Here is a 13,052-nt window from a genome sequence, read left to right as displayed (position 1 = left end):
AGCGTCGTTCTGGAGTCGTCCTTCGATCTCTCCCTCTGGCTTCGATCAGCGTCGTTCTGGAGTCGTCCTTCAATCTCTCTCCCTGGTGGCGGGCTTCGATCGGCGTCGTTCTGAAAACGTCCTTCGGGCTTTGGGCAGTGTTTGGCTTTGGTGTCGTTTTTGGCGTTGGCTGACTGGCTTCGGCGTCGTTGCAGGCGTCAGGGGGAGCGACGGCCCCCTTCTCTAACTTTTTTAGCCCTCCATCTTTATGTAGTCCACGCTTGGCAAAAAACAAATCACCGCGTAATCTTCACCAAAATAAGGCGCACACTGGTAACGCTCTATCTGCGATTCACTCACGGTACGTAAGGAAACAAAGTCCACGGACACAAAACAATAATCACGCGAGAGTGTAGCGCGGAGATGCTCTCTCTATGAAATCCGGGTAAAAACTGTCCCTGGGATCGTGGTACTCTTGTTTATATGTCCCTTTCGAATTTGTCCGTTGGAGATGTCGCTAAGGTGGCTTGGCTTCGCTTTCTCAGGGGATGGAAATGACCTCTCTCCATTGTCTTGAAACGCGGTCAAGTGCGCGTCGTCGATCCTTGCAAGCTTGAGCTCCAGCTGGCTTTCCTGGTCATCCGTGAACATGGGTTCGAACGCCTGCCGCGACTCAAGCTCGGTAGCGGCGAAAACAATCTTTCCTTATCTCCGCGTTGGTGCAAATATGTCATGTCCTAAGCCGAAAAGACAGTTCCGCTGTCACTCAAGAAAAACCTGTCCCCAACTCCCGAGTGTCTGGCTCGGATACAAGTTTATTCACAAAATAAGATCAAACCTCACACTTTCATGTTTGTGCATAAAATGAATCAATAAACAAAAATAATTTTTATCGAACTGCGTTTCACATGTCACTAGATACCGTGACAACAGGCCTTCCATCTTTCCCTATCTTGAGCAAGATCTATATACTCTTTTCCATCCCTACCGATTTCCTTTAGGTCTATCTCAACGTTGTCCCTCCATCTTCGTCTTGGTCTTCCTACAGGTCTCTTACCATCAGGTTTCCCAACAAGAATCCTGTAAACTCCTCTTTCCTCTCCCATTCGTGCTACATGGCCTGCCCACCTAAGTCTTCTTGATTTAATCATTCTAATAATATCTGGACATGAATACAAATTATGTAGTACTAGATTATGTAACCTTGTACACTCACCTGTCTCCTCATCCCTTTTAGGTCCAAATATTTTCCTAAGGATCTTATTTTCAAATATTCTCAATTTATGTTCCTCTTTCAATGTAAGGGACCAAGTTTCACACCCATATAATACTACAGGCAAAATTACTGTTTTGTATATTTTAACTTTTAGTTTCTTAGATATTAAACGAGAAGATAAAAGTTTATGAAGAGAGAAGTAACATGCATTTCCTGAATTAAGCCTACTTTTTATTTCCTCTTTAATATAATTTTCATATGTTAATATTACTTATAAGTATTTGAAATAGGAAACTGGTTCAAACGAGTTGTTATCAATAATTAGATTTTGATTATTACCTAATACTTTGTTTCGGCCTGTAAGCATATATTTAGTTTTCTCTTTGTTAACTTCCAAAACTATCTCTTTAGCAATTTTGAAAATATTTTAGCATTATTCTTAATTGTATTCACATCATCCCCCAGTAAGTCTACATCATCTGCATATGCTAACAACTGAGTCACACCATTTAATTTTAGTCCTTCTTTAGTTTCTTTTACCTTCCTAACAGCATATTGTAAGGCAAAATTAAAGAGCAATGGAGATAATGCATCTCCTTGTTTTAACCCATCATGAATTGTAAATTTGTCAGACACATTAATACCCACACGAATTTTACTTTCTGTTTCACTGGTGCATATTTTTATCATATTAACAAGCTTCTTAGGTATTCCAAACTCGACTAATATATTATATAATTTATCTTTTTTGACCGAATCATATGCTCTTTTGAAATCAAGGAATAGCTGATGGACATTTTCATAATATTCTCACTTTTTTCAAGTGTCTGTCTAATGTGAAAAATTTGATCTGTAGTTGATCTGTTACGTTTAAATCCACATTGATAATCACCTATAATTTCATTAGCATATGGGATTAGTCTTGTTAAAAGAATGTTAGATAATATTTTATATGTTGTTGAGAGTAGAGAAATTCCACGGTAATTATTGCAGTTCATTTTATCACCTTTTTAAAACACAGGAACAATTATAGATTATTTGCACTGTTGAGGGATTTCTTCTTTATTCCATATTAAACAAATTTATTTATGAATTTGACATATTAACGAATTTCCACCATATTTAATTAACTCAGCTGGTATTAAATCAATGCCAGGTGCTTTGTTATTCTTTAGCCTTTTAATAGCATCTTTAACTTCAGTCAAGTTAGGTTTTGGAACTAAAAGTTCTGCTGTGTGCACTTCATTTACTTCTGATTTATCTCCTGCATGAACATTTAAAAGGTCATTAAAGTAGTTCTTCCATCTATTAAGAATATCGCTTGGGTCAGCTAGAAAATCACCGTCTTTATCTTATATCACGTTTACTTTAGGTTGCCACCCCTTTCTAAATTCATTTACTCCTTTATGTAACTTTCTGATATTTTTGGTTTTGCTGTTTGTTTCAATTTCGTTAATTTTGCTTTTCAAGTAATCTCTTTTTTTACTTCTAAACGTGCGGTTAACTTCTCGCTTTATTCTATTATAATTGCTTAGATTTGTATCATCAGAGTTATTTAACCACCTAAGTCTAGCCTGATTTCTTATTTCTATTAGATTATGACATTCATTATCAAACCATGGCTTACTTTTTCTTGGTTTATGGTATCCTATACTTTCTTTAGCTGCTGATTCTATTGCATTACGTATGTGCTCCCAAGTCTTATTTACCTCTTCTAAGTGGATACAATTTTTATCAAAATTTCTGGTTTAGTCAAACTATATTTATGTTAGAGTGGACAGTCATACGCTTTGAAATTATAGGGACCAGTACCAAACAAACATTTTACAGACTTTATGGAAAAATAATTTCTCTCGTGAGTCTGTTGTGCTCAACATTTAAATTATGACCTGTAATAGTAAACAAATATTCAGCAATTACCGTAATTTAAAATGGTTCCAGAAGTTTTATCTTGGGTAGCTTTTAGTTCAATAACAGTTTGTCTACCAAAATAACACATCCACAATTCTTGACTTTTTCTGGACTTTTCTAGACCTTTTCTTCTTTTTTCTTAACGTTTATTTATTCGACCCTACGTAGGTAAAGTTGGAAATTAGTAATTAAGAAAATAAATATTTATTTAATGAAAATCCGTACCAAAGGGCCAGTTCAGATGAAAACTGAACGTGAATTTAAGAAGAGAATTTGATCTGCTTTCTCGTATTAATGCATCCTGAACTGTGTTTGGCAGACAAGCGATGCTTTGGCGTCTGGACTCACAGCCAGTATAATCTTATGTGGGGCTTCTGTCGGTTGTCCCTATATGTTTGTGACTGTCCCTTCATCCATCTTATCTTACCACCATTCATCCTCATCTTCGCGATTAGCCAAAGGGCCAGAAAAAAGTGAAGTTAAATAAACTAAATCAACCAATCAGTCATTATGATAGCAAAAATTCTTGACCACAAGAATAATTTATTGCCTTTTTATTGACTTCTTGACCTACTTGTTGATTTCTTTACTTTTTCTTGACTTCCATGACTTTCTTGACTGGCAGTTCTCTAGGTATACCCCTGCTTTACAATATTCAAATTATGTTGAATATTGAATAAGAATGGGCAACACCTTGTTCCATCAGTGTAAACCCTAAGGCAAGAAATTCTGCTCAGGCATTGAACAGTGACATTATCAGAAAGTGGTCCCAAAACTTTGTTCATTAATTGCTTCCATTTTCCCATTTGTTTAATAGCAGGAATTTTTTTTTTTTTGTTCAATGACTGAATCAAAATAAATTTCACCATTGAGTTTGGAAGTGCAGTCCATAGATAGACTTGTAACTTGCATGATTTTTTTCTGTTACGTATTTTCCTAATTAATATTATGTAATGCTCAAAATGTAGGACATTTATGATATTTTTCAAATTCCTCCCGGACGCCGGACATAGGGCTAAAATGAAGGACATTTCCGGGAAAAACCGGACGTCTGGTAACCTTAGGCTTAACCTTGGAGGGGCAGAATCGAAAAGTTTTCCATGCATAAACATAGCATCCAGGTTTATTACTATACACTATACTATACTATACACTTATACACTATAAAGATATTTGCCCGACATAGAAAAAAACCCTCGAGAGAAAGAAAATTAAAATTCGAGAGTTTGATTTTATTTCTCCGCTCTTCTATCACTTTTGGCTAATCGCGAAGATAAGAATGAGTGATAGTTTGATGAAATAGACGAAGTGACACTATGCCCACGCCGGGATTCGAACCCGGTGCGCTGCTAAGCATTCCGCCACGGTGTTCGGCGCAAGTAAAACGTTATCGTTGCAGGAACTGGCAAAATTTCGGTAACGGGATACCCACTCAATTACCAACAAAAAGTACGTGACTTTTTGTACCTTAATCCTCAACTGTAGTCGTGCAAATATCTCTCCTGACCAGGCACGTATTTAGAAAATAGAAATATACAGGGTGAGTCAAAAGTTCCTGACCACCCCTTATAAATTGAAAGCGGGTGTAGATTGCAGCAATTGGTCATGGTAGTAATATGTTAGGCCAAGGGGAAAGTTTTTGGTGCATGTCATGACAACGTCCGCCATCTTGGATCCAACTTCATTTCTTTTAATGGGAAGGTGGGCACAGGAGGGAAGGGGTCCGAACTAAGTGTCTCAGGAATAATAATAAAAATATAATTATAATAATAATGTTTAAGTTAAAATCATTACATTATAATTACATAAAAGAAAAAAATACTAATTAAAATATATAACTTATAATTAATATTATATTGTTATTAGTACATGAATAGGTAAAAGTCGGTATAAGAATAGAGATATAACAGCATGCATTCATGATCTACCGTACCTTGCCTGTAGTTAATATCGGCATTATTTGTGTAAAAACAAGTTACCTGGCAAGGGAATTCATGTCAAATTGACGAAGAATTGAATATTAATTGAATAACAAAAAGGGATGTTAGATCCGGTTGGCGAAAAGTAAAGTTACGGATTAATATTTTACACATATTATTATATATGTAATTCCAAGATGGCGGCTTTCAAGATGGCCGCCATGATACACACTAGCCCCATCTGGTGTGCCCCACCTCAATTACCCATATCCGAAATTTCATCGCCCTCCGTCAAGTTGTTTTCAAATTTAAAGGATGGTGCCGGACTTTTGCCTCACTCTGTATATAAATAGTAGTGTGCAAGGCTAAATCTTTGTCACTGTCCTTCAAAACTGCATTATCCCAATATAACCCTTGTGAGTCCGGATCTCCTGCCCCCCCCTTTAAATACGTTCTTGCTCCTGGCGTATTTAGGAGTATTCACTTTCCAAGGTGCTTCTTGTCTGCCCTACTGAACAAGCTCTTCCCAGTGCGAGGCCACCTCCCCCATTTCCTCGACCGTACACCATGATGTAACCCCATAATGGCAACATATCTTCCGGAATTGAGCTACACCACGTAGGTTCCGGGAGAGAGTCGGTGCCATGCGGGCTGACGGGAGAGACTGCTGCACATGTTCCCTTCCTGTGCCACATGGTCCTCCGCGTGTCCCCAGGGGTGGACAGGCGATCGAAACCGGAAGTACCAGATGATTTTCGGTTAGGGATGAGCCGCGGCACGGGATATATATATTTAGACGCGGGGGAGGGGGACCAGGAAGCGACCATTGACCGCTCCTTTTATCCCCTGTGTCTCTCTCTCCTCGTATTCATATGTGAAAGATGTGCGCGGGCTGTGATGCCACGGGTTGTAGGAAAAGGTGATTATTTTGAACTTCATAACAAGAACTCATGTAACAACAAAGATTTGGAAAAATATGTAAAATGACCCAAATATGTAACTTCCAAATTGGTTGTAAATTCTCTCTCACATTCTAGAGTGAGGCCACGATGGCAGTGACCCTCTGTTGCCGCGTTGACCTACGAAGAAACTTGTGGTCAAACAGCCAATGAGGCCTACCGCTGCCTTCTTGTTTGGGCAACAAGCGGCAACCTTAGAATCCCTCTTCCCAAAGCTGCCAGCACGGAAACAGTAATTTGTTGAAATAACCGTTCTGCGCTGTGACCCATACAGCACAACATGGTTTCAGATATGTTACGGATACGTAACTCTTGAAACATTGTAACATTGCAGCAACATTGCGAAACATTACTGTGATGTTTCAGGTATGTTTCAGCAATGTACAAAATCTCCGGGAATCTAACATAACATTCGTAATATTACAGAAACATGTCAGTGCAACATTACAGAAACGTGTCAATGTAACATTGCAGAAACATGTCAGGGAAACATTACAGATACATTTCCGTAAGGTTTTGTGATATTTCAGTTACATTATAGTGATATTATTTCACATTATTCCCATACAGCACAACATGGTTTCAGATATATTATGGATACGTAACTCGTGAAACATTGTAACATTGCGAAACATTAGTGATGTTTCAGGTATGTTTCAGCAATGTAAAAATGTCCGCGAATATAACATAACATTCGTCATGTTACAGAAACATGTCAGTGTAACATTACAGATACATTTCCGTAAGGTTTTGTGATATTTCAGCTACATTACAGTGATATAATTTTACATTACGGTTATATTGAATGGAATCAGTACTGTATTCATGAGTGGCATATTTAACGGGGCTAATTGGGGTTAAGCCCCTCTATTTTAATATTAATTTGTAAATCATTTCCTGAAAATAAAATTCACAATGTTTGAAACCTAATTAGGAATGATATTTAATTATATTTATTTTACCTCTCCTCAAATGACCACGTATCTCAATTGCTACAATTCGTTACAACTTAAAAAGAAAAGAAAAATTCTCGGGGCCGGGAGGTGTCGCGGGTATAACAGTGTTTGGAAGTAAATAGTTATATTTACTCCTTTTGAGGATTTCTAATTCTAACCGGTTACGTACTTTTAAACGTAAGATATCAATTTGGCAAATCTCTATGCATCTTTTTTGGATGCTATTGTGAAAGGAGTTTCTCTGAATCACCTAAGACAAGTTTCACTTGGCATACATTGAATAAATAACAGTACGTTAACTCAACTAAAACTAAAGCAATTAGCGAAGGTGGCGCCAAGTATGCTGCGCGGTTTTTCGTTGGGCAATGAATGGTCAGAACGTCGTATCCCATCGCCGCTGTTTTCTGCGTTTCGAGATCTGAGCCTGGTGCCAGTAAAGTAATCTATTTTTCATCACAGCAAAAACAAACCTCATGAAAATAAACCTGAATGCTCTACAAGGAATTCTAACATGTTACTTATAAGAGTTTGTGTTTGTTTGGTAAGGAGCAATATTTAATAGAATCTCACAAGTGAGGGGGGGAGAGATCACGCACGAGCCAACGAGATATTTTGTATTTACATTTTCCTTGTGCGAGCTGTACGCTGTACGCACTACATTAATTTTACATTACACACACTTTCTCTTCCCTCAAAGTCATGTATTAATATTGTACCTTCTTTACGTTAGTATACAAATAACTCTTAGCAGTTGATCAGATACAAAAGAAAAAATTAAACATAATTAGTATATTTTAACAATCGAAATATTGCACATGCAAATAAAGTTGTGTGTCCGGTTCATTCGGCCTCCTGTCTGGAGACTTACTTGAATTTGAATTTCTTTGTTGAATAATGTGAAAAACAAAACAGAACAGAACAAAACAAAACACATATACATTGCACACTGCTAGACCCACAGTACACGTATTACACGCTCGGTTCACTTTGTGCGGTTTCTTCGTTCTTATCGCTGTCCGCTAACGCCTTTCCTCGTCGCTCCCTCACTTCCCACAAATATCTCCCCACTCGTTGCACTATCTCACTTATGATTCCTCTTCTGTCTTCTACCACTTCCATTATTTCCCTCTCTGATACGTTCTCAACCCACTTGTCTCGTAAATCACGCGTAGAGGGGCAGGCAGAGAGCAGATGCTCGCCCGTCTCTCCCTCCCCGCACAAAGAGCATATAGTTTCCCCTGCTTCATTCTTAATTTTTACTTGTTTCCAACCCCCCAGTCTGAACCATGCTATCCCTCCCCTTTCTTTTTTGCCTACCAAGTTTATGTATCTTGCTTTCCCCCAATCCCTTGATTTCAAATGATCTCTTAGTGAAGTCTTCGTCTGACAGTCGGCTAGTATTTCTTGTCTGTCTATGTCCATAAGTCTCCCTCTAATTTGATTTTTAACTGATGTATCTACCCTCCCTCCTGCTTCCCAAACCCACCCCATCCCAATAGAGTTCAACATGTTTTTTATATCCCTCGCCCAGTTCCGTGTATTTTCTTCTCTTACTTGCATTATCAGACATTGACCCTTAAGTGTCGTGTTACCCTCCCTTGCTAGCTGAAGCCAATACTTTAAAGTTCTCATCCTAGCTTGTACTGTCTCTTTGCTTAGACCTAATTCTTTAAGTACCCCACAATTGGCAGTACTTCTACTTACACACAACACTTTTTTGTAGTATTCTGTTTGAATGCTTGCGACTGTGCTCCCTCCTCTTGCCCCCCACAGTTCAACCCCATAGTTCAAAGTTCCTGCTATTATTGACTTGTACAAACCCTGAATCACTGAGAACGGCATTTGCGGTACTTTACTTATGGTACGTATTACTTGGTCTATTGCGAGCTTTGCTTTGCTTTTTCGTGTCTGTATATGTTGCGTCCAACTTCCAGTCATAGATAATGTTACTCCTAAGTACGTGAAACGCTTGACAGGCTCAATTACTTCCCCCCCGTAATTCCATTTTTCTTGTTTGCTGAAAGTATACCCATTTTTGAAAGCCATGATTTTAGTTTTTTTAATGTTAACTGTCATTTTGTATTTTTGGCACCCCTCGTATATGCTATTTAGTCCCCTTTGTAGCCCCTCTATTGTCTCCGACATGATGACTATATCGTCCGCATACAAGAGTACAGGTATCTCTTGCTCCCCTATAGATGGGGTTGCGCCCTGCTCCCATGATACTTCGTTCGCCACCCAATCAATGAAGAGAGAGAATAAAATTGGCGACAGGATACATCCTTGTTTTAACCCGGAATGCGAGGGTTGTAATGATGATACTCTGTGGCCATCGCATCTCACACAAAATTGTACGTTTTCATAAATAGCTTGTAGCGCCCTTATCATGCGCGCCGACATTCCTTTTTCTTGCAGTTTCCCCCACAAAATACCCCTGTGAACTTTGTCAAACGCCTTCTCGTAATCAATGAAGCACGCGTACAACTTTTTTCGTTTCTCTTTAATTCGCTCAAGTACTAATGTGTGCAATATGAATATATTATCTAGGGTACTATGCCCTTTCCTGAATCCTGCTTGTAAAGGGGAAATTTTATCAAATATTTCTGACCACTTTTGTATTCTACGGTTTAAAATATGCGTATATATTTTGCTCCATATTGGAAGCAAAGAGATACCCCTAAAATTGCCCGCGTCGCTCCTATCCCCCTTGCCTTTATATATAGGGCAAATTATTGATGTGGCCCAGTCCTTCGGGAAATGTCCCTCTTTGAAAATCTTATCTAGTAGTCTACGGATATTTTCTAACATATTAATGTCTTCCCCAATTGCTTTAAAGAAGTCCGTTCCGATATTATCCAATCCAGCCGCTTTCCCTTTTTTCAATTTCCCAATCGCCATTCTTAGCTCATCCACTCGTATATCCTCATCAAGTATCGGTATGTAGTCCCCTAGGAAGTAACGTTCCCGTGCAATTTCTGTTCGAGATGTCTCCCCCTCCCCTCCAAGTAAAGAACGACAGTGAGATTCCCAAATATGTGGCTCAATATGCACCCAGTTGTTTTTCTGACCCCTCAATGTGCGTAGAACTCCCCATAATGCCGAAATATTCCTCTCCGAGATTGCCTTTCTAATTTCTTCGAATTTTTCAACTTGCCATTTTTCTTTTTCTTGCTCTAAAATGTTGTTATACGCTCTTCTGACCATGAGTAGTTATTTCTGCCCTCTTCGCTATTTGTGTTTCTGTAGAGTTTCAAAGCTCGGTCCAACCTTTTCTTCATTATTTTGCATCTCTCGTTGTACCACCCCCCCTTAACATGTTTGCCCCCCTTCCCCTCTCCCTTTATCATATGACTTCCGGCCCTTTCGAGAATATGATATCCTAATCCCACTGCTTCCTGTATATTATTTCCCTCGATGGCTGTTTTAAAACGCTCTTGCAACATTTTTGTTACGTCATCGGTCATAATTATCTTGTATTGTTCCTCCCCCTCTTTAGTCCACACGTATTTGCGTAATATTTTCTCGGGCTCCAACGCGAGTTTGGGAGTGTCTACGTTACTATGAGTATCCCACTGAACGTCGATTTCAAGTGGCATATGATGCGATTGCGTTTGCGCCTGGACGTGAAAACCCTTAATTCTTTGTAACAGTTCGAGGGAGCCAATAGCATAATCAATAGTACTACTACCCCCCGCCCCCACGTATGTGAAGTGCCCCGGACAGTCTGTGAAAAATTTCCCATTTAATATTTGGAGCTTATGTAACCCGCATAGTTCTAGGAGCTGCCTCCCTCCCGCGTTTACTATTTTATCCCTACTTTGTCTAGTTTGTCCTAAGTACATGCCGTCATGAGTCGTTTGGTCACTATCTTGCCCCCCATAGTCGTCCCAGGATACCTCCTCTTCCCCAATTCTGGCGTTTAGGTCACCAGTCACCAAGAAATTGGCCCCAGGATGTTCTTCCGTCAGTTGTTGAATAGTTGCCCCTAAATTGTCAAAATGTTGCTCTGAATAGAACTTGGAGCTTGGGGGTTGTCTGTAAACTGCCAGCACGATTAAGTTCAGGGACCCCGCTGCAAAATGGATCCCCAGGATTCCCTCCTTATCTATACATATCTGTTTTATAAACTTTTTCCATTTTTGTTTGAAAATGATTGCCAAGCCCCCCGGGTACCGCCCTCTGCTGGCCCTTCTACGCGTGATTTTTGAGAACCCCTCCCCCCATGACTCTGGCATGTTATTAGAGCTTCCCCACGTTTCTACGTAACACCGTATATCAAATTGCTCCACATACTCCCTAAAATTCTCGTCACAAAATCTTTTTGCTAGCCCTTCTACATTCCATACTACCACCCGTAGCCTGGGATCATCGTTCGGGTAAATTCCCTTGGGACCCTCCCCTTGAGACCCGAATAAACTGTTCCTGCACAAACTTTCCCCCTCTTTAGAGTCATTGACCCTCTTACCTTCTCTGTCGGTTTGGTCACTCTCTCCTGCCGCCTGCAAGTTTCCAAAATTAGACGCCCCCTCCTCCTCTTCTTCTACGTCCGGCGATGGCCATCATATGTGCAACCCTCCGCGCCCCCTGCGGGTGGCGGGTGGGATCCTTTCTCCGTCATCCTGTCTTCGTTCCCTGAGGCGAGGGTCTCTTTGCGAGGCACTCCTTCTTTGACCCTCCTGCTGTGAGGTAAACTGTCCACTTGATGTCGATCTCCCGTCCTGGTTGCTCGGCGTTGCCACATTGCAGTCCAGCGTCGTCTCCTCTTGCCTCTTTCGTAGCTCCTCCAGAGTTCATGGCCGGCCGTTTATATATAATGTCCTGTATTTGAGTTGCACTTTGCTGCCTTCCTCGCGAGCTTGGGTCATGAATGTCTTGAGTTCCCTTCTGTGCTGGCGCGTGTCGTACGAGAAGTCCTCTGCCACGCTCACTCCCGCCTCCCGGATATCCTTCGCTCTTCGTAGCACCGACGTCCGGTCCTTGAAATGTCCGAATCTCGCGATTACGGGCCGCGGTTTGTCCTTCTCTCTTCTCCATCCCAGCCTGTGGACACGTTCGAAGACCCTGTCGTCCATGGCGATGCCCAGACTGTCATTTAGTACTTTTTTCAGGGTTTCTTCGGACTCCTCCCATGTTTCATTTTCCTTCTCCGGCACGCCATAGAACACAAGGTTCGATCGTCTGCTCTGGTTCTCCAGAGCATCCAATTTCTCCTCCATCTCGTGGACTTTGTCGAACAGCCATTCTGTTTGCCTCTGTGAAACCGCGAGTTGCTTTTCTAGTTCACTATTCCTGTCCGTCAGTGCCTGCACGCTCTCCCTCAGCTTCTGAATTTCCGATTTTAGGCTTTCTTGACCCGATTGGACAAGGTTGTAAATGTCGTCCAACGACCTCTCCGGGCCCGGATTGGGTTCCACGCCTGCACACAGTAAGAGCACAAGAACCACCACGCCATACGCTAGAAAACAGATCACTTCCTTTTGTCCCTCTTTCTGTCGGCCCTTTCGCCCGAAGCCGCATAGACCGATTCGCATCCTCCAAGTGTTGAGGTCCACCCCCATCACGAAAAACTGGCAACGTCGCACTCAGGAGCACTTTTCGAAACGTCCTTCTCCTTCCACCGCTAACACTGAAGTCCCCAACGAGATATGTAAACACTGACAATGATGAAACCCAAAGTGTCACCACTGTACCTGATTTCCTTCGCGGTTCCTCGGCTGGGTCACGACGCGGCGCTCTATCGGTCCATCGAAGGTGTCATCAGTGGGTTCGCCCAAACCTTTTAAATGGACCGACTTAACCAGTGGCGTATGCTGGTTTTAACTAGTGGGTTATCTCAGACACTTGATTCATCCACCCACTCCTGAAGTCTCCCTGCAAATTTACCTCAACATTCATACAGGATTTACGAATGTATGTGTGAAAAATGTTACCTTATTGTTGCGACCACTGTCGAATAATTGTTGTGATTGCACTTGCAGTTAATCTACGTTTAGAATTTCAAACAATAAAACAAGATAATATAATAAATCTATAAGAAAAAACCTGTAACAAAGAATATTAAAGGAATTCGGTAGTGAAATAAAAACCCTCAATATTAATTGAAGTGTAAAAT

General features: G+C 40.7%; 1 protein-coding gene across 1 annotated transcript; it reads right to left on the bottom strand.

Moving 5' to 3' along the window:
• Nucleotides 1-11,730: 11,730 nt before the first annotated feature.
• Nucleotides 11,731-12,498, bottom strand: LOC146001333 (uncharacterized). Its single transcript, XM_083138646.1, has one exon. The coding sequence runs from the start codon at nt 12,496-12,498 to the stop codon at nt 11,731-11,733; it is 768 nt and encodes a 255-aa protein (XP_082994772.1).
• Nucleotides 12,499-13,052: the final 554 nt, after the last annotated feature.

The sequence above is a fragment of the Lepisma saccharinum genome, chromosome 17 (assembly GCF_977018435.1).
Source record: "Lepisma saccharinum chromosome 17, izLepSacc3.1, whole genome shotgun sequence".
NCBI classification, from domain to species: domain Eukaryota; kingdom Metazoa; phylum Arthropoda; class Insecta; order Zygentoma; family Lepismatidae; genus Lepisma; species Lepisma saccharinum.
The sequence above is the reverse complement of the archived record's forward strand: the minus strand, read 5'-3'. Positions and strand labels throughout refer to the sequence as shown.